The following is a 23,091-nucleotide window of genomic DNA, read 5'->3' as shown; positions in this document are numbered from 1 at the left end:
GGTCTCACACCTCCAGGGTTGGAGATTCGATTCCCGCCGTGGCCCTGTGTGTGTGCATGTCTAAAGTGTCCACAGTGTATGAATGTGAATGTGCATGTGAGTGTGCCCTGTGATGGATTAGCACCCCATCTAGGGTGTACCCCACCTTGTGACCCATGCTCCCTGGGATAGGCTCCAGGTTCCAGTGGTAGAGAAAATGGATGGATGGATGGATTGTTTGTGTACATAAAATTCACGTGACGGTGTCAGTATAGTCCAAATAAATGGTTAATGTCTTTAGTCACCCCCCCCCCCCCCCCCCCAAAAAAAAAAAAAAAAAAACATTTCTAGCTCTTATGTCACGTTTTTGTCATGTCACTTCCTGTCTTTTGCAGGGCCGGGGGCAGTGTACGGCGGAAGCGTGACGCTAAGCGCCTGCCTATCGGGACTCGTCTTCTGGCTCAGCCTCTCCATCTCCGTCCTGCTGAAGGTCTAATACGTCGCCGCCTCGGAAAGGAGTCTTTAAATGACGAACCCATCACTGTGAATAAAAAAAGAATTATGCATTAACCCAGGAGCCATCTCTTGCATCTTATAATCACCCCCCTCCCCTCTCCTCCCCACTCATCCCAGTCCCACCCGTCTTTGGCAACCACTGGCCACTGCCTCTCCCGCTTCTCCAGCGAAGGTCACCTTTTCAATGTTCATAGCTGTTGTGGTGATGATTGTTTAAAAAAAAAAAAAAAAAAAAAAAAACGCTAAAAATGTGAAGGTGCCGAGCGGAACACGTCTTTGTCTCAGTCTGCACGTGCTGGATCATGGTTGTATATTTGTGAATGCTGTCACATTAATGGTGTTTATGAGGAATGTGATATGATATATATGATATGTATGATATATATGATGATGATAATGATGATGGTCAGGTGACCCTGTAAACAAGCTGTGGCTGTTCACCAGCAGGCCACGCCTCAGTGGCCTTCGCTCTCTCTCGGATCTGAGCAGCAGAATCTTTCTGTGAATGATGTCAAATCTCATCTGCGCTAAGGGTCAACATTAGCATGGGGAGGGAGGGGATAAACTTATTTGTCCTCCCTCTTTTTTTGCATTCGCTGGAGGTCTTGACCCAGGGCAAAGCATGTGACCCCAGTCTGGCCTTCCAGTCCTTCCTCAGTCTCATCACATTACCACATTACTACCTTCACCCTCGGTGTAAATATATATGCAGTAGAGGCCACCCCATTATATAATTCCATATACACCATCCGATTTACGGACTACATTTCCCATCAGCCTCTCTGTTTCAGGATTTTTGGCTTGGAGGTTATGTTTCTGGTGTCTCCCCCTAACCCCAACACAACCAAACCCCCACCCCCCACCCCGACCCCACCGAAGCCGTCGATCACTCTTCCTTGTCGCTTGTTGATAGCATGTACTGGTTAGAGCTGTTCCTGTTGTGCCGTCCATCCAAGCCCGAGCCCTCTCTATAGCCCCTGCACTGTGTACATTTAATCTGCAAGGTTAACTGCTAATTGCTTTTTTTTTTTTTTTGGTGTTAATAATGATGATGATGATGAAGATGATGATCATTATGATGATAATAATAATGATGTTAATTAAGTATTTGAACTCAATATGATGGTAATTACATGTGAGAAAAAAAATATTATAATAATCCCAGAGCCATGTGTGCGAAAATATTTTGTACTTTGCTCTGAAAAAAAAAAAAAAATTAATAATAATTATAAGGTTTTTTTTTTTTTTTTCAAAGTGTTGTGCTCTATTTTGCCATGAGAACCTTTTTAAAAAAAAAAACAAAAAAAAAACAAGGTGATGAGCTGGAGTGCAGCAAAACACTGCTTTGAATTAGCCCCGACTTTGTTATGCTAGCATGCCACGATGCTAGACTAATTTAACCAGATATTTGACAAACGTAGGGTTTTGCTGTGCATCCGCACACTCACAAAGAGAGCAATCAATGAAATGTACTATAATTTGTACCGTGTGTGTATTCAACCGTTTCTTTTTAAGGCTCTGTACTGTATCGAATGTATGCTAACCTTTATGCTGTCCCACCGTTTTTTGCTGTAACATTGTCAGCCATCTTGCCGTCACAACCAAAAACTCTCGGCATATTCGAAATCCCGTGTGCTCGCCCCCTTCGTACGTTACTTCCTTCCTCCAGCCGCTTTCGAGAGGGAGCCAAATTAGTGGGGAATAGAGACGTAATTAGCGAGCGGATCGCTAAGCGAGGGCGCCGTCGCTCTTCTCCTCATCCCTCCATCTGCTGAGGAGCAGAGCTCATAAATCTAGCTCAATCCAGGCACTGACAGGGACCCTCTTCAAGGACGACAGTGTCTTGGTGGTGACTAATTAACCACCACTTAAAGGCGCGTAGAGAAGACGCTGCGACCATGTGCTCGGCGGCGCATGGCTTAACAGTGAGCGCTGGTTTCCGCATCGCGTATGCCGTATGCAAGCTCTTACATTCATGGACAAAAAGCACGGTTAGGAGCCGATCATTCAGTCACGTAAGTGCTGTATATAGCATGTTTTGACATCGTTGTGTCCCCATAGCTAATTTTGTCAAATCCAGCAATAACCAAACTAAAACGTAAATGTAAAGAAGTATCTAATTGGCGTAATCTGTTACGTGTTGACCGGAGTGCCATGCTAATCTAATCCTGAAAGTGTTGTGTGATAAATTAATGTCATGTGTGTGATGGAAGGAGCTCTGGAAGCGGAGTTTAAAGGTTGACCCGGCCTACATGCTTCTCCATACCCGTTCCATCTCTCTCTCTCTCTTCCTCTCTCTCTCTCTCTCTCTATCTACCTATCCATCTATCTATATGGATCTATCTATGGTGTACAAATCCGTACTGTATAGCCACAATTGCAACACACACTTGCATGTTTTTGAGATCCCATCCAAAAATTTTCTCATTTGGGTTCAATTTGAAGCACAAAACCGGTCCCAGTGCTAATTTTTCTCTGTATCTGTCTGTCCTTGTCCCTCTTTACTTGTTCACGACTGCGCCCGTGTAAAGCTCAATGATCCATGGCAAACCTATCTGTGCTCATGTTTTCTCCTGAACAATAAGTAAACAAACAAACAAACAAAAAAAAAAGATATGTCATGTTTCTCAATGTGGGTTATAAAAAAAAAAAAAAGCATGTCAGTGTTTTGTTATGGGTGGATTTTCCTTTTAAGAAAAAAAAAAAGTATGAATATGAAAAGTGTGTGTGTGTGTGTGTGTGTGTGTGTGTGTGTGTGGGAAAGGTTGGCTTTAAAATATGGAAGATTGAAGTGTGATTTGATATGAGCTCCCCTGTAGAGATGAGTGATTGTGGGTTACCTGGAGGTCTGGTTTGGGAGGTGAAGAGAGGCATGTGAGGCAGGAAGGGTGAGATGGGCCAGCGCTGACCAGACACTGAACTCCCTCTGTATGCATGCGATTAACTGGAAGGCAGCAGCTACATATCAGCTTGTGGATCCATTTTTTATAAAGGCAGATTGCGTCTATTGATTTTCCTGCCGCTTCGCTCTGCTGCTTATGTCCACACATTTAAAATGCGCTTCAATTCTAATGTCCTACTAGTGTCCAATAATACTGATGGATACTACATGCGTTAGTAAGAGGCTTCTAATTCATCCACAAACGCTGCAATTATTTTTCTTTAGCCACATGGACGCTCACAACATATCCATGAGCTTCCACATGTCCAATCAGGAGGCACTTGACCGTACAGGTGTCCAATCAGGAGGTGTCTGGATTTACACGCGTTCAAACAGGAGGCACTTGAGGTTGCACGTGTCCAATCAAGAGGCACACAAGTGTCCAATCTTGTCCCACTTTGCCTTATATGTGGCCAATCAAGAGGTAAGTGCGTGCGCTTACATCAGTCCAATCAGGAGGAACCTGAGCTTGTACCCATCCAATCAGAAGGCACCTGAACATTCCCTGCAGGACTTTGAAGAAATGATATGTGTCTTAATTTCTTTGTAGGATAGTAAAATATCTCTGCTGTCACGATTTTACATTTCAATTTATTGATTTAACAGCCATCTTTTCCCAGAGTGGCTTTTTGCACAGACCGAACCAGTTCGTGGAATGAAACCAAAATCAGAAACGAATTAATGGTAATTTGCTACGAACAAAAACGCAAATATAAACGTAATCGTCCTTGTTCGGAAGCATTCGTTTGAATCTGTTACCAGTTAATAACTAAATAAAAATGAATTATTTAAAATAGTTTAGCCTTATACGACAACATTTTTCTACATCTATCTACTATTTTATCATATTAAACCTACATACCGCCTCTAAAAAATGATAGGAATGGACCATTTTGTTCTCTGTTGGTTGTAATGTTAGGGACGTTATGCGGGGGTTAGAAGACAATAAGGAAAAGGTTCTAATACGTTTTTTTTTTTTTAAAAGTTCTGCTCAATGTAGTTTAGTGTTTCATGACGCTTTAAGGTATAAATCTGAACAACTGAAGGTTAAGAGTATTGCGTAAGGATTTAATGGTGCCTTGCTGATAGTAATGGGAATTCGAACTGACATCCTTCTGATCACAGATACAGCAGTTTAACCCTTACTGAACTGAGTAGATTCATTTTATGTGAATGCTTTAAACCAAACCTTTAAATTTGTTTTTAACCAAATATAAGGCATAATGCTAATTTAATTATAGATAGATAGATAGATAGATAGATAGATAGATAGATAGATAGATAGATAGATAGACAGGCAGATAGATAGATATATAGATAGATAGATGGATAGATAGATAGATAGATAGATAGATAGATAGATAGATAGATAGATAGATAGATAGATAGACAGACAGATAGATAGATAGATAGATAGATAGATAGATAGATAGGTAGATAGATAGATAGATAGATAGATAGACAGACAGATAGATAGATAGATCGATAGATAGATAGATAGATAGATAGATAGATAGATAGATAGATAGATAGATAGAATTATTATGAATGAGGTGTTAGGTGTTTTTTTTTTAATGACTCAATAATATATAAGTTTCACTTTAAGGAGTTTGTATGAAAATCTCATTTTATCCGATCATCTTATCATAATCTATGGTCATTTTGTTGCATTTTGTAACATTTGTAAAGTAATATTCAGAGGACACTATAGAAAATGGCATATTTTAATGGTTTAAATTCAATAACTGAACAACAAGACAATTATTCATTTGAGACGTAATTAGTAATACTTTGAGAAATGTCAGCGCTTATGGATACTGTGTATCTTGAAGTAAAGATGAGATCTCTGTGAGTTAGAATTGGACACAACAAAATAAACATAAGGGTTTGTTTATTTGTGTTTTTTGTTGGGGTTTTTTTTTTTTTTTTTTTTTAGAAATAGCATAATTCAGTATCTTTTCATAGATAAGAACAGTTATTGTCACAGACAGATAATGCAGATAGAACAAAGAGAAAAGATTCTTCTGAAAGATAAAGAAATAAATAAACAAGGAAAGATTGCTTTGAGAAATAGAATAAGGGAATGGATGGATGGATGGATAGATAGACGGACGGACGGACGGACAAACAGACAGACAGACAGACAGACAGACAGGTAGATAGATAGATAGATAGATAGATAGATAGATAGATAGATAGATAGATATCTGCACGATATCTAGACGGACAGACGGACAGACAAACAGACAGACAGACAGACAGACAGATAGATAGATAGATAGATAGATAGATAGATAGATAGATAGATAGATAGATAGATAGATAGATCATATTAAAGTAATAGTTTGGTCAAAAATGAAATTTACACATTAACACAGATGGATTCATTCAGCCGAGACAGTAGGGTAACAAGCTGCAACCTGTTCTTCAGTGATGTCACACAGACTTATCCATGTGGGTTAGGACACAGACGACTGTTATAAGCTATACCAGACTTCATCAACTGGTAGAATGTCCAGATACAGCTCCAGCAAAGTATTTCTGTGGATCAAACTGAGAACTCCAAAAAATACTGTAGCAGAGCCAATCAGTGTACGGAAAATAACTGGCTATAGCTCAGTGAAAAACAATGTTGTGTTGAGGCTTGTTGCAGCCAATCACATGCATTTATGTAAATTACTTAGTCGAAGGCTGTTCATCAAGAAGAGAAACTATTTTGGCAGACTTTCATGGATTTTTCGTTTGACTTACCCTGTCTGGTCTGATTAGTGAAATGTCAGCATGGCTTGTTCAAAACCAAACCAAACCAAACAAAACAACATTTAAAGACGAGAAGAGAAGCATGCATTTATTCTTTTCTCCAAAGTTCAAAACAGACATCTCAGCTACGGTATTAGTCAGGTGTGGCGCTAGTCAAATGTGGAAACGTGAACTGCCAGTATGAAACAAAACATAACCCCTCTGATGTGTTTTGATTATAACTATGAATTAATCCTGAATGATTAATCATTAAAAGGTCACTTTTATCACCGTTCAGTCATGTTACTCGTGCGTAAGCAAGGAAAGAATAAACAAAACTTCACTGTTTACCCAAACACTGTAACATTACTGTATGAGAGATTAAACGTAACAGCATTAATGCCATGGAAAGACTTCACGATGATACATTGACACACAGGGTATACATAGACATACTAACGAAGGGCTAACACAAAATAGGTGATCACACTTGGGTAACAAACTAATGATGGGGCAGGGGGTGGAGTCAGGAATGGAATAGAAACCATCGACAAACATGAGCACAAGGCATTTATGGCATGGAATGGAAGCTGTTACAGGTGCTTCTTGGGTCGTATCTCCGAAAGATGGAATTTTACCAGAAAGCTGGGGCAATTAGTATGCAGACGACACATTAGTTAGAGTTTGAATTTTAACGTACAAACACATGCGCCGGTATTTCTGCTACTTTACAAACTTGAATATCTTGGCATCTGTTTTGGAAAAGGATGTTGGAGGAAAGACTTCCATCACTTGTAAACAACATCACCTGTATAATTATTGTAGCTGCACGAAGTAAAGAAGCAAAACGCTGGACGTCAAACACGCCTCGGGTGAATCAGGGTGTGGGTACAAATGTGTAAATTTCATTTTATGCTAAACTATCAATCTCCATTTGATGTTTAATTATCCTGCAAATTATGAAGCGTTTGTGTGCATAAGGTTTTGACGCAACAGGTGCTGCTTGTCAGTCGTGTACAGCTGTATTGATAGCACGCCGCTGATTATCTGAGCATAATTCAGTAGGTGTATTAAAACGAGACGTTCGTAGCCGAGGCCGTGTGTTTTCCTCAAAGCAGGAGGCGTAAGAAGCAACTCCGCTGTGCACAAACAAGCCCGGTACTCTTGGGTATCGGCGGAGATTGTCGTACACCCACTGGAAGCTGAAATTTCTGTCAGTCAAATGGGTGAACACAAGCTGTGGCATAGCACTTTGGTAGTGTTTGGATTGAAAGCGCTTGATGTAACGTCACAGGTTAATGGTGACGAGGTCGGTCAGTGATTCGAGCCTATCTCCCTCTCTCTGTGCACTTTGCCTCTTCCTCTTCTCCTCCACGCCTCGTCCTCCTCTTCTCCTCTGGAAATCAGATGTAATGCCATGAGCACCTCCAGCTCTCCATTCCGGTCCTTCTGTCGTATTAATGTGTGTGTTTGGACGTGTGTGTGTGTGTGCATATAATGTACATGCATGTGAGGGCGTGTGTTCTCTGACCTTGATTGATCATGACCTACTTCACATTCCAGTTCCCCAGACAATTCAGTGTTTTCTCTGCAACATCAACGGGAAAAAAAGATGGAAAATCCAGAGCATTGTCTTCCACCTTCGACGAATCCTGTGCCGTGTTCCAAATCATGTTTTAGATTTTGTCTGTGTTTTGTCATTTTATTGTGTCTGGATTTATTTTTTTGTTTGTTTTTTTTTTTTTCTTTCTCCAAAGTCCATAAAGGAGAGAACAAAGTGAAGGAATTAAACAGAAGGGGAGAAAATAAAACCGAATTTTGTTTTTAACATAATCTGATGCTTGCCTCGTTGTTTTCCCGTACGCTCGTCTGTCATGGTTATTCGTAGACAGGAAGAGAGACGCTTAGGTAAGATTCTGATGCGTCCGAGAACGTTTCACACTTGCTGACGGTGGTTGTTTTGCTTTGACAAAGAAGTGCATCACGTTTACAGACTGAGTGGAGTACAGACATTGGCAAGGACAGTTCAGATCACATACAAACTTACCTTCACAAACCCATATTTAAAATTTTATTTTTTTTTTAAAATCATAGATTTATTCATTTAGAAGGCTGAGCACAAGCCAGGAGTTGAGGGTCTTCTCAGTTAAAAATTCGGACTTTTCTGAACATTATGGAATATTTGGTTTCTAGAAACTCCTAAGGACTCTTCGGTTGTCCAACTATGGAAAACACATTTTCCTATCAACGGGTTCCAAGCAGAGCCTTTTGTTTCCTTAAAGATTCAAGTATGCTGGGTGGTCTGAGAATCCATCCAATCCATCCATCAAACCATTATTGATTAGTTCATCTTCAATAGTCTCTTCATTCTGGTCAGTGTTGAGGTGGATCAGCCTATCTCAGGAACATTAAGCATGATGCCGGAATACTTCCTGGTTGGGACAGGGACGCGACATATTCATTCACACCTATAGGGGCAATTCATTGTAGCCAATCCACCTACCAGTATGTTTTTGAGAGGTGAGAGGAAACCAGAGAACCCAGAGGAAACCCATGCATCCACTGGGAGAACACGTGAAACTCCACACAGACAGTAACTCAAGCTCAGGTTCGAATCTGGGACCATGGAACTTTCCATGAAACTATCCATAGCAGGGTTATTCACTTGCACAGCAATTGCTTTCTCACACTACTAGAATGCAAACTCACAAATTCACTCATACTGAGAAATAACCAGTGAACTACGTCTTCCCCATGACTACTGGAAATTAGAGTGCGTGAGCCTTCCTGCTACGTGCCAAATGGTTTCACGAATTCAGAGTGTGTTGCAATGCTCAAGATGAATCTTGCTAACAGTGGCTTTCTGTCAACCATTAATAACTGAACTCGCAACTTCAGCTCAGTTCAGAGTGTGGTGCAATGCTCAAGATGAACTTTGTTAAAGCCAACTGAGCAAAAACTTAATGTTAGCCTTTGGTTCCCCATTGTTTTTGTTTTTTGGGGTTTTTTTTTTTTTTTTTTTGCTAACCATTACATAGCATTCTGTTATTCCATAACATTACTGCTTTGATGAACAAACTCAGCACTGTTCCTGAAAAGTTCAGAGAACTTTAAAACACAAGATGGTCACATAACATCTGACAAACTATTTTTTTTTTTTTTGTAACTACAAACGAACGTTTCTGGAACGTTCTGGTAACGTTCTCTTACAGAAAGTTCACCAAAGTTTGCTTACAGGCAAGTCATTTAGACAAACATTTACACAGAGTTTACAACAGATGTTTAAAATATTTCGACAGGGCATGTGGAATGCAAAGAATATTCTGTATTACAGACATGATTACAACCAGCTAGGTTTGTTTCAGTATAGGTAAAGGTTTGCACCAAGATGAACATCCTCTGAGCCATTCCAGGTTAGTTCAAGGCTCCCTAGAGGTACAAATTAGGTAAAGGTTACCAAAATGTTAGAAATGTTCTCCGAATCATCTTGGGTTAGTAAAAAATTATGTGAACACTAGAGGAATGTTCTTTGAACCATAATGAACAATGAACTTTCCTGGATAAGCAAGCAGGAACTAAAAAAAGATCATTTCTGGCGTTCAGTTAAAGGTTATAAAGCTATAATACTATACTAAAATGCAGTCCTATTAGTACTCAAACTACTGGAGGCTAATATCCCCTTTAATATAACCATTGCTAATAATGATTGGTTTCCAGAAGCCAAAACTACAAAAAAAAAAAAAAAAAAAAACACAGCTTCAAATTCTATAATCCCATTAACATTAACGTTTTTGTTTACCCACAGTCCCGTTGTGAACTTCTCATTTTGGAGAGGTTAAAATGTGGTTTGTCATTATGTTTTGTCATCGTGCAGTCCAAGTTTTCAGATGGTGACACGAATCGGGTCGACTCTGCACCGCATTCGATTTGAAATGAAAGGGCAGACTGCCAGCTGTAATTACAAATGATCACATGGCATGAATCATGTAGGAATTACAGTAATTTTTATACACAGTCCTCACATTTCAGGGGACCAAACGTAATTGGCTGCTTTATTGTTTCTTGGGCAGCTGGGTATGGGTGTAGTGAAGCTATCAAAAGGTCTCCAGAATGTGGATGGATCTGGAAACTGTTGCTAAACAACACCAGGACCGAAGAAGTGAGAAGCAGGACATCATGAGACAAATTAAACTTAACCAAGAATGTACTAAAATGCTACACGTTTGAAATGGTCATGGGCTAAGCGTTTGATATTATGACGTTTAGCAAGAATGACAAAAACGGACATAATGTGTGAGTAAGAGAAATAATGAACAAAACAAAACTGTCATTCTTGTGGGGTAATTTCTAAGCTTTTAATCTCGATAACTTCAGAAGATGATTAAACGCGATATATCCGTTTTACATCTGTTTGTACGTATTTTCTGTGAAGAGCTTCCTTGCTGAATGTCAAGCGAATTATAGTATAATATTATAATAATAATATGCGCATATGGAGGTTTGTTCCTTGAGACAGACAATAAAAGTTAAAGGCACAATCCCAGTTGCAATTAAACACTTGGCTAACACGCTGAAATGACACTCCATGCATGTCTGTAACGTCGGATTAGATTTGGAGTGCCGAGTTTATGTGCGTTCAGGATATATTTATACGGATTGACACGCTCGGCTACTGTTTTGACCAGTGGCATCGCCAGGAATTAATTTCAACTGGGGATGGAGAAAATAAAAATAAACACATAAAACAACTGCATGATCGGTACAATTAAATTGACAAGTGTGATGCATTAATGGGTTTTTCGCGGATGCCAGACAGTAGTAGAAGTGGTGATGGCATTTAAAATGTGTTATTTAATCATTTAAAGCATGTTTTACCATCAATCTTGACATAATAATAATAATAATGTTGTCACTACTAATCAAAGGAAATGACATTTTATCTCATAAAACCAGAGCTACTCTTCTATTTTTCCTCCTGCATTAAACCTCCATCAGCTGTCAACTTGATATCCCTTAGCTCGGAGTGTATAAGAGAAACAGAAAAAAAAAAATGGAGGATCCTCATTAGCTAATCCTGTTTATAGCAGCTAGTAAACAATATCATGTGAATTAACAAATTAAGGGCTGTATTCGTTTGACATCAGATGCTATAATTTTGTAGGGATCTTGTGCAGTAATGATGGTTTCTTGCACTCCAATTAAGATAGATTATCAACCTAGCTAGTTGTGTAGCTAGCTAGATTAAAGTATAGATTAAATTTGCGAATAGCATTCTTTCTAATCAGGGAAAGGACTATAAACCTATAGGCTAAAAAGATGTCAGTATTAATAGAGAGGTAATATCATTAACTGTCCTGTTGGCTGGTCTTTCCGCACTCATGTTTAAAACTTTCATATAGCGAGCATGGGGCAGCGTGGTCCCTGCCCCAATCAGTCCATACAGGATTTTTGCAACGTTTTTTAGATGCAATTTGCGTAGGTGTGCGTTTTTTTCTGGGAAAACTACTTAAACTGGTCAAACTGCAATCGAACGAAATTGTTTTGCGCGGTCTTTCACAGTAATGTTTGTTATTAATAAATGAGACCTTTTAGCTGTCCTCATGTTCGACGTAGCTGAAAATCGAAGGGAGCTTTGGCTGAATCCACATTGTGACGACGTCACATGATACATCTAGATGCAAGAATAACTCTATGGGGTTCAATGGGGCGGTGAGCGTGCTGTCCCACGATTGTGCAACATCCAAGGAAACCAAATGCACGGAATGTCGGTAACTAGTATTTTAACAGAATTTTAAACATATGGAGATGGGAATGATGAGTAACGTTTGACGAAGGGCTCGTTCATATCTTAAATTACCCCCAGCTATGCCTCTAATAATGACGTAATTGTCAGACAAGCTCAGAAACACATTGCTCAGCCAAGCCAGAGTTCTTAACAAGTGGAAATAGCACACTGGATTATACCGACAGCTCAGCTTGGACGTCGATAAAGCCCCCATCCCAACGACTTACACAAGCACCTCTACATTCCTCGGTCGTACTGTTCATCCCTGCTGCCTTAGATAATCACTTTCCATCTCGACTGAATGAACCACGAGTAAAGCAGAAGGCCTTGTGTCTAATGAGGTAGTCTTTAAAAGGAATAAAGTGCAGTCGCACATGTCCTCCCTCAGGATGCAGCTCATCCTGCCAATAATACCACTGGACCGTGGAGAAGCAGTGACATTTCAGGTAGTGCTGCTCCATGATGTAGCTAGGAAACGTTCATGAACAACATCCTGAGATAATATTTTGAGGGAGCCAACTGAAGGCGAGACATTTTGCTTGGTGATCTTTGGGGACATTCAAGTACAAGGACGAGCTTTAGCAGCAATAACTGGAACATGATGGCAGACACGCACGACCTATTCAAAAGTCACGCCTTTATATCTTTTAGATGGTAAAAAGGTAGCGCTTTGTCTATCTGTGTCGCATCAGTGTTGTACTAGGAGGTTCATTTGTTTCCATTTAGAGCTTGAAGATTAGCTGCTGAATATGTTGATAATATTATAAGTCTATATACTGCATGTCATGATGATTTATTCATTTATCCTCATCAGGGTCATGCTGGATCCAGAGTCTATCCCAGGAACGCTGGACACTTTAAAGCTGTGTTACCGAAGCTTTAAAATATTATCGAAAGTATAAAACAATCAAGGGCGGACTGTTAAACACACACACGCAAAAAAAAGAAGAAGTTTGTTATTGTTGTCCTGAAGTGTTTTATTCCTCTTTTACCACAGCAATTCAACAACAATAAAAAAAATGTACTAATTAATTCATTTTGTTTTAATCTGATTATAGTTATGTTTAATGTGATGGAACAGCAGCACGCTAGTTCCTGTTTTCACTTGCGTTATAGCAGCTTTAAACAGTTGTTCACCCCAACCTCTCTTTTTTCTCTTTCTTATAGATAGTTGTTTTGTTTTTTTGTAATGCAGCTTGAAATGTTACTGAAATTTGACAAGAAGTGAAGACCGCTATCCTGAAGACATTCTTGGGTTGGAAAAGTTACAGCTTTACAAATGTCTGTCATAGAGCACTAACACTGGAGACTCCTTCCATTCATTTTGATCAAATTCCTTACAGAAAACTTCACCATATCATATTCTTTTCAAATCTGTTTAGTGTGAAGCGTCCACTCTACATGTCCCTGTGTTCGTTGTTCTTATAGAAATAATAATGTATTGGAATGACATGAGTTTTGAATTACAGCTGGAACTACTGTCAGAACTGCTGTTATAGAAAATGAATCAACACCTTCTGACCAATCAGAATTGAGAATTCAACAATGTTGTGGTAATGACGGTGTTTAAATGATTTGTATTTTAAAGTCTTAAACAGCAATAATAATAATAATAATAATAAACAGCAAAAAATAATCTTGAGAAGTCCCTTGTGCACCTTGTTTTCTAGAAAATGTTCCTGAGATTACAACCAATATTAGAATAGTTTCTGAGGAAAGGCTGTTAATACATGCTCTTGTATGAGCTTTTTTTTTTTGAAAAACTCTCCAATCCGAAGCGCATTTGCTCTCCCTGCTGGCATTGACGGGTAAAGTGAGGAATGCTGCTTATGCTTCTAGTCAAGGAAATGTGTAGAGCTTGTGTGTGAAGGTTCTCGGTGAATGTAAGGCCAGAAAAGATCTAGTGTCAACAGGAAGGTTTAATTTCGGGTACAAGGCGGGGTACACACTGGACAGGGTGCCAATCCATCGCTTTTCCTCACTGACACCGGAGACTCCTTTCATAAATGTGAAGTAAATGTCTCACAGGAAGCTTCACCGTTTAACAATGACACCTTTTGTTTTATTAATGCATTCATGTTTAGCGCCGACCGTACACAGAAGTGTATAAGCTGTTACTATAGCAACATTACTGTATTATCAGAATTGACAGTTCAAGTGCTATGAGAAATATTCGCGTATATTTAAAATACTTTAACTTGATTTCATCACTGTGTGTTGGCTGATCTTCTACATTTGGAAAATTTGTGTAAATATCATTTGATTACTGATCTTACAGAAATGAGTTGAATTAAAGCGTGTCAGCGGACAAAAATGACCATTATGTTCTGTAAATGCACACATTACTGATTGAGCTGGACCTAAAGGTTTCATATTTGCAATGCATTCTGTGTGATTTCACAACTGAAGCATTTGTGAACAAGGAGAAGGAAACATAACTGTTATATTTGGTTTGTCCATTAAGGCAAATCTAGAGCAAAGGTTCTTAACACGCCGGAACACTTGCATTGGGTAATAAAGGACTGCTCCATTTTTTAATGCGTACCACATAAAATATAGACTGGCTAGGAGGGTCACTGAGGGCCTCTGCCATAAAGCAGGGCACAATCACATACTACAGACACTTTGGACATGCCAATCAGCCTACCATGCATGTCTTTGGACTGGGGGAAACCCCAGAGGAAACCCCCGCAGCACGGGGAGAACATGCAAACTCCACACACACAGGACCACGGTGGGAATCGAACCCCCGACCCTTGAGGCGAACGTGCTGACCACTAAGCCACCGTGTGCCCCATGCAACAATTGCAGCACTTTTCTAGCAGAAATCGTACTGACCATTACAAAGTGCTGACACTGGAGACTCTTTCCATAAATGTTAAATACACACCAGTTTTTGTTTTTTTTAATCTATTTATTATTAGTCTTGATTATTAATTGGAGCATCTGCCCTGTGTCATGTTTGCATCGAGATATTTTCAGCCTCTGGATGGATTTCACTGGCCATTTTCATAGAGATGAAACTCTGGCCACTGGTGCTTCCTGAAATGCCCGTCATGATGGATAGCATGCCATACCCCACTGCATGTGGAAGCTAAATATTAGAGCCAAGTTTTATTAGATTAAGTTTGGAGTTTACCCCATCTGCAGGAGCTCTAATGGGAAAGCAGTGTTCTAATTCAACAAAGCCACTCCATATAACCTTAACTCATGTTTATTCATGACTCGGTGACTTTCCTGCCGACTACACAGAGACTTACAAGGCAGCGAAGACTTGCTCCAGGCAATGTCAGCCTCCATGCAAATGAGGACCGTGTGCGGTGGTTAAACCGCAGCAAACTTATTCATCAAAAATTAACCAGAATTTAACCCTGAGCTTGTTCTCAGTTAATCATGTGTAATTGCGCAACTCCGAGGCAGCCCCAGATGTAGCTCAGCCTCAGCTGAGAGTGGAAACGAAACACATTACAAACATTGTATAAATTTAGCAAACACAGGAATATTGCTTTATGGCAGAAGCCCTCAGTGACCCTCCTAGCCAGTCTATATTTTATGTGGTACGCATTAAAAAACGGAGCAGTCCTTTATTACCCAATGCAAGTGTTCCGGCGTGTTAAGAACCTTTGCTCTAGATTTGCCTTAATGGACAAACCAAATATAACAGTTATGTTTCCTTCTCCTTGTTCACAAATGCTTCAATTGTGAAATCACACAGAATGCATTGCAAATATGAAACCTTTAGGTCCAGCTCAATCAGTAATGTGTGCATTTACAGAATATAATGGTCATTTTTGTCAGCTGACACGCTTTAATTCAACTCATTTCTGTAAGACCAGTAATCAAATGATATTTACACAAATTTTCCAAATGTAGATGATCAGCCAACACACACTGTAATAAACAGTGATGAAATCAAGTTGAAGTATTTTAAATATACGCGAATATTTCTCATAGCACTTGAACTGTCAATTCTGATAATACAGTAATGTTGCTATAGTAACAGCTTATACACTTCTGTGTACGGTCGGCGCTAAACATGAATGCATTAATAAAACAAAAGGTGTCATTGTTAAACGGTGAAGCTTCCTGTGAGACATTTACTTCACATTTATGAAAGGAGTCTCCGGTGTCAGTGAGGAAAAGCAACAAGGTGCATTTTTCCCCCTTATTAACTTCAAGAGAGAAAACGAAGAAACAAAACAGGAACTAACGTGTTCCATGGACATTCCACAACATTGAACATAGCTATAAATTAATTAAAAAGTTGTTCTTTAGTAAATAAAAGTTGTATCGTTGGGACATTGGTGTGGTATAAGCGGAATATAACACTTCAGGTCATGCTGTCATTGGAAAATGTGTAAGTCGCTTTGGATAAAAGCGTCTGCTAAATGAATAAATGTACATGTAAATGTACAATAATCAACTTTGGGGTTGGAACAGTAAGTCCAGTTTACACCCGGCCACAACACACTACCTCGTCATTTATTATCTTGATATAACAGCACACCCCCAGACTGTTGTATTCTTTATGCTGCAAGAAATGAAATTATTTTAATATTCTATTGCCAAATATTTTAGCTTCCTTCTCAAAATAAATGCTTGAAGCAATAAAACTTAAAATAAGAAATTCCAAGCCTGAAACTAGTAAAAGTTAAAAATAGGCTTACTAATACTATATTTGTTTTAATGTAATCTCACAATGAGAAACACTGTGCTTATATAGACTTCCGTGTAGGACTGAAGAATGTCAATCAAACAACGTATGGGCTGCACCCATAACCCTGCACTCGATCTTTCGCTCTGTAAATGCAAACGGAGGCAGGATGTGATATTAATGCTTTGAGGATGAATGAGGAGAAGGAACACAGTAATGATGGAGATGAAGAAATGACCTCCATCCTGTATGGTATTTTACAGCTGTTGTTCATCCACAGTCCCCACAAATGTGAGATCAGTGTCGATGCACTAGGTCAATGCACTAGGTAGGTTCTTCTCGACTTCAACACCATTTTTGCCCCTGAGGTAATAATGAGGATGTATTCATACTGAACGGATATCTTTACTGCCAGCTGTTTAGGGGCATTTTTGCATTCGTTTGGGATCAGTGTACAGCCAACAGCAGCTGTATTTGCCTAAAGTGATAATGTAAACATTCATATGTATACATATTTGCCCCATCCTGATTTCTTCTGTTTTTGTGTAAATCTCATATTAAACAGTTTTAGATCTTCAAATGAAATACAACATAAAACAAATTCAACCTGAGTAAACACACAATACGGTGTTTTTTTATTTATTTGTTTGCTTGTTTGTTTGTTTATTTATTTTTATTTAAGCAAAAAAAGTTATCCAACATCTATCACCCATGTGAAAAACTAATTGCCCCCTTAAACCTACAATCTGGTTGTGCCATCTGCAACAACAATAACTGCAACCAAACGCTCCTGATAACTGGACTAAGACTTTCACTTATTTCTAGGACTAGGACTTACTCCTACGCTTTGGATCATTGTCTTGCTGTATAATCCAGTTGTGCTTGAGTTTCAACTTACGGACTGAAGACTGGACATTCTCCATCAGGATTTTCTGGTAGAGAGAAGAATTTATGTTTCCCTCAATTAGTGCAAGTTGCCCAGGCCCTGAAACAGTAAAGCATCCCCACACCATCACACTTCCACCACCATGCTTGATCGTAGGTATGATGTTCTTTTTGTGGAATTCAGTGTTTGGTTTACGCCAGATGTAACGGGACCCCTGTCTTCCAAACAGTTCCACTTTCTACTCATCAGACACAGAACATTCTCCCCAAAAGGTTTGAGGATCATCAAGGTGTGTTTTGGCAAAATACAGATGAGCCTTAATGTTTTTCTGTGTTAGCAGTGGTTTACGCCTCACCACTCTTCCATGGACGCCATTTTTGCCCAGTGTCTTTCTGATAGTGGAGTCATGAACAGTGACCCTTATTGATGCAAGAGAGGCCTGTAGTTCCGTTGATGTTGTCCTTAGCTCTTTTGTGACTTCCTGGGTGGAAGTCTTGGAGGAATTTTGAAAGTTTTGGAAGAATTTTGGAAAATTTTGGAAGAATTTTGGAAATTCTTGGAGGAATTTTGGAAGGTCGGACACTTCAGGGAAGGTTCACTACTGGTGCACAGGTTCACTTTTTCCACTAGGAGATAACGGCTCTCGCTGTGGTTGTTTGGAGTCCCAGAGCCTTTGAAATAGCTTTGTAACCCTTCCAAGACTGATGTATTTCAATTACGTTTTTCTCATCATCTCTGGAATTTCTTTCAACTTTCTCATAGTGTGTTACTGGGTAAGACCTTTTAACCAACTCCATGCTGTTGAAAAAGTTCTATTTAAGTGTTGATTTGATTGAACAGGGTTTGCAGTAATCAGGCCTGGTTGCATCTAGTCCAGTTGAACCCCATTATGAATGCAGTTTCATGGATTTGGAGAATTAGTAACTATGGGGGCAAATACATGTTCACACAGGCCCAGTTGGTATTGGATAACTTTTTGTGCTTCAATAAATAACATTATCGTTTTAAAAACTTTAATGAGTGTTTACTCAGCTTGCCTTTGCTTTATCTTCGATTTTGCTTTCATTTCTGAAACATATTTATGAGATATACCCAAAAACAGAAGAAATCACAGCACTATATATGTAGTAGGCTAGTAGAAAGACTTTGCTTTTCTCCATCTTGACAGTGTTTATATGTTGTACTTAGTGACAGAAACAAGATGGCAAACATGCCTCCTAATCATTATTGTAATTATTTGATCCTGGAACATTATCTCGTTCTGTTATGTACTGTTGATGTTTAATTAAAGCTGTCTTGTAACATCTAGGTGCCAAAGCTTTGACGGTTGGCCAGGCTGTTAAAAAGTTCACTAAATTGAAATTTCTAGGTTGATTTACAAGTAAATAAATAAATAAATAAATAAAGATAATTATGGTTTAGTCTTATGTCTTTGCAAAAAAAAAAAAAAAAAAAAAAACCTACTGTCAGAATCGCTGTTATAGAAAATTAACCAACACCTTCTGACCAATCAATGTCGAGAATTTGACAGCACTGGGACTTTTATTTATTTATTTATTTATTTATTTATTTAAGATACTTTAACTTGATTTCCTTTTATTTCTTATCAGGATTTTTTTTTTCAAATAAAAAATATCTAATCCGGCCTGTTTTTAGTTGCCTTTACTCTTTTCAAGATACAAATTGATTTATTCTGTTGCAATTCAAGCGGAGAAGGATGCGAGTGCGGACCTTTACTAAATAAAGTGCAAACAAATAAACAAAAACAGCGAAAACAAGAACCATAAAGAATTTGTGGTGGGAATCAGGGTGAAACGAGACACAGGTTGCAGTTAGTTGCAGTTATTGCTGCACAAGGGGCTCACACCAGATCCTGAAAGCAAAGTTTCCTATACGTTTACCACTTACAGATTCTGTATGAAATATTGTATTATTTTCATCAATAAATAAATGACCAAGTATAATATTTCTGTCTCATTTGTTTAATTGGGTTCTCTATCTACTTTTAGGAATTGTGTGAAAACCCGACAATGCTGTAGGTCATATTTAGGCAGAAATACAATTCTAAAGGGTTCACAAACTTTCAAGCACCACTCTATAGACTCTTTTATGAAAAAATTTATATATAAACTGTGGTTGTTTTTTTGAAGGTTCCATGTAGAACCTTTTTAGAAGGGTTAAACCCCTTGGCTCATACATAGAAAAAGAGATGATGCATCACACACATAAATCTGTATGTGAATACCCAAGTCATCAACTTAAATTTCATCATTTATACGGCTTCAGCATTCATATTTCATGTGCATTTGTTTCTCACTGCACATACTTAGTAGAGTACATTTACACACACATACAAACCCACATATTGTATACACACACACTTACACACACAACCCAAGATTAGCAATCAAAGACAATAACCTTATCCAAATATTTATTAGGTTCATAAATCATAACTCATGCACCAGTATCCTGTAGGGAGATTCGAGACGGTTATGAGCAAGAGGGAAATATACGATAAAAATTTTATGATGCCGTAGAGGCCAGAAACGGACGGCGGACATTACAATAAGCAATATACTCCTCATGGTTCTCCAATAAACACGTTAGGTAATGACAGCTAATTTCAGTCTGCGCCTGATGAATTGCTCTTTGCGGTAGGGTTGACAAGATAATCAGGCTTCGCTGCTGTAAGATTTGAAGAATTTCATTAAAAACAAGGTATAATGTTTTATTGTTATTCGTTTCTTTGCCTTTTATTGATTTGTTTTTTTGGTTGAGGTATGAAAGGTTTACCGGTCTTGTCATTTCCTGAACTGAAGTTACAATGTGAAATATTGAAAGCCTGAATATTTGTGTGTGTGTGTGTGTGTGTGTTTGCTCTATAGTATATTCCTTTTTTTCTTTTCTCTCTCAAATAACGTCTGGTGTTAGTTCTCAGTCCATCATCTATTGTCCGTTTTTCCAAGAACCAAATAACCTGCAAATATTAAGCTGGAACAGGTGAAAGAGCGAGTTCTATTGACCCAAGTACTGCCTGCTATTGCAGATCCTTTATCTCCACGCTGAACAAACTGTGACTCTGTGCTTTATCTCCACCCAATCATACTGAGCAGTCCAGGTGAAGGGTCCTTTTTTTTTGTTTGCCCACCGCTCAATATGCCCGGTGCAGTGCATGTCTTTAATTCTGGCTTGAAGAAGCGAGCACCAGAAAACATATTCGAGGCTAAACATTCATAAACCACAGGAGTTCTGTATGTAAACACTTAATACACCGTATGGTTGTCGTGTGTACACAATGGGTTGTATATGATGTATATCTTCTCTTGCTGCTGACTCTCCAATAAAGCTCCCATATGAGGCCTGTTGTCCAAGCCCTTATCATATGCAGGAAACATAGGGGCATTACTTACATCAAGCCATACAGGCATGTTAAAATATCTTGTTGTAGATAAGGTTTGGGGTTAGAAGTTCCAGGTCTGCTCACTAAGACTAAGAAAGAACTAAGAAAGTTCTCGCTCTTACTGTGTACTACATCTGAATTTGGTTCCCAGAAATAAATAACCTCCGAAGGGTGGATTCTTATTGTCTTCAAGCAAAGTTCTAAATCCCCAACTATTCCAGGTGCTGTGTAATTGTTCCTTTGTGGATTAAAGTATAAATACACTGAAATGATTGCAGCCTTTTCCAAAAGGATGGTGGAAAACATAAGGATGTGGTCCCATCCTGTTCTTGCCACCAATTTCTGTCAAAGAGCGTTAATCTCGCCTGGTATTGGGAATGAGTTTTTAGTACTCTCATGCCCATCTTTTCCCAGTCTCCGGCAGAAAAGAACACTGTTACACGCCTTTATTTTGTGCCACACAACCTGCGCCATTGATGCCAGCATGCTCCGGACAGCTGCCGAGGACAGGTAAAATATGAGTGGATCCAGGCAGGCATTGAAAGTGCTGAGTAGCAGTGCCTTGTCTCTCCATGCAGGGCTGCTTTTGGTGATGAATCCTACCACATGCGAGACGTTGTATGGTCCAAAGCACAGTGCGAACACCAGCAGCGTGCCCAAGGCAAGTCCAATGGCTCGAAGCTTCCTCCGTCTGCCAATGTTTGGCAAACGTGACAGGATGTGAATGAAGTTGATGTAGCAGAAAGTGCAGATGAGCAGCGGGATGCCGAACAGCACAATGCACAGCTCCAAGCGTACAGGCAACAGAATGCGCAGCTGGGCATCAGTGAACTCCTCATAGCACACATTCCTGGGTGGTGGACCTGTCCCAGCTGGGTCGTAGTACGGTACTATGTAGACAATGCTAAGATGGAGCATGGAGAGCGCCCAGAGGAAGATGGAGGCCACCACGGCGTAAAAGGGTCGTCGTCTCAACGAATGCTGGATGGGGAAAGCAACTCCCAGGTAGCGCTCGACACTTACCGCAGTAAGAAAAAACGCACTATTGTAGATGGTCATATAGAAGATGAAGCCGGACAGTGGGCACAGGAAGTACGGCATGTTCCAGCGCATGCCATCGACCACCTCTTTCATCTTAAAGGGCAGGAAGAGGAGGAATAGGAGGTCTGAGATGGTCAGGTTGAGCAGGAGGATGTCTATGGGCGCTGGCTTTCTCCACACCTTGCAGCTGAACGTGTAGAAGGCCAGGACGTTGCATGGGAAGCCTGTGACGAAGGTGATGATGTAGACCGAAAGGCAAAGGATGGTCTCACACTGCTGCATGGCTTGCTCATGGAAAAAACAATCTGCCAAGAGGCCTCACCTCATTTTTTTTTTCAATTCTGAAAAGAACAAAAAGAAGAGCAGCATTAAGTTTGGAATATGTAGAATGGTTGAAGTTTCTGTAAGAGCACCAAGAGAAGCCAGATAAAGACATATTTGCTCCAGGAACTTGATGAGAAATAGAGATCAAGTCGAGCAAACGCATACACCGGAGATCAACCTAAAGCCTAACCATACATTCAGACTTGCTAGTCACTTGTGTCGCTTGTAGTTTGTCTTTTGTGGGTGTGTAACCAAGTAGTTACACCCAAACTAAATAATGAACCAATCAGTGTGGTTTTATATGAACCTTGCTGGTGGATTAGCAATGCAAGCGAACTACGTACACTTCCTAAATTCCCCAAAGATCTCCGCTACTTCCTTCCAAGCTTTATTTTGCTTTGTAATGTCTCCACACACGTCTAATCGCAAGTTGTTTAATACAGGATAAGTATTTCTTTCGTTTTTGTGCATCAAACAGTAAATAGGAACTAATTGCAGGAAGGAACTATAGCTGTGAGTGAGGAGCTGGAGAAATGTCAGGCCACAGGACTGGTTCGAGGAGTCATTGGAGCCAATAGTTTGGATTTCTTACGACATAACTAATGTGCATAGAATTAACAAAACTCAATTCAAATGTTGCTTGTTGCACTATTACTTTGCTGCTTGCCGCCGTCAGTGAAATTGTGACTCAGTGTCGCATTCGTAAATAGAAAATAAACGCTCGCCTGGTGCTTTGTCACTTGCCTGTGTGAACACGAGGTAATACTGATAGGAAACACCAACTAAGTGACATGGGCCAACAATAAATACAGGAAAAACAGAG

The 23,091-nt window shown here is 39.5% G+C and overlaps 2 protein-coding genes across 2 annotated transcripts in view; one reads left to right on the top strand and one right to left on the bottom strand.

The window, feature by feature from the left end:
* iglon5 (IgLON family member 5) overlaps positions 1-8,008 on the top strand; it is a 148,143-nt gene extending 140,135 nt beyond the window's left edge. The window contains exon 8 of the mRNA XM_017453739.3: positions 375-8,008. Within this exon, the coding sequence (XP_017309228.1) occupies positions 375-475 (101 nt within the window). The 3' untranslated portion in view covers positions 476-8,008. The remainder of the gene's footprint in view (positions 1-374) is intronic.
* An 11,254-nt stretch (positions 8,009-19,262) lies between these two features.
* Positions 19,263-22,274, bottom strand: LOC108256150 (free fatty acid receptor 3). Its single transcript, XM_017452731.3, has one exon. It carries the CDS (start codon positions 22,224-22,226, stop codon positions 21,249-21,251), a length of 978 nt encoding a protein of 325 aa, XP_017308220.1. The 5' UTR covers positions 22,227-22,274; the 3' UTR covers positions 19,263-21,248.
* Between the last annotated feature and the right edge of the window lie 817 nt (positions 22,275-23,091).

Source organism: Ictalurus punctatus, chromosome 23, assembly GCF_001660625.3.
Source record: "Ictalurus punctatus breed USDA103 chromosome 23, Coco_2.0, whole genome shotgun sequence".
Taxonomy (NCBI): Eukaryota; Metazoa; Chordata; class Actinopteri; order Siluriformes; family Ictaluridae; genus Ictalurus; species Ictalurus punctatus.
Note: the sequence above shows the minus strand (reverse complement) of the source record. Positions and strands in the feature narration are given on the sequence as shown.

Bases quoted from the DNA above. Each gene is read 5' to 3' on its own strand.
- LOC108256150 (XM_017452731.3), bottom strand. From the start codon at position 22,226: ATGCAGCAGTGTGAGACCATCCTTTGCCTTTCGGTCTACATCATCACC.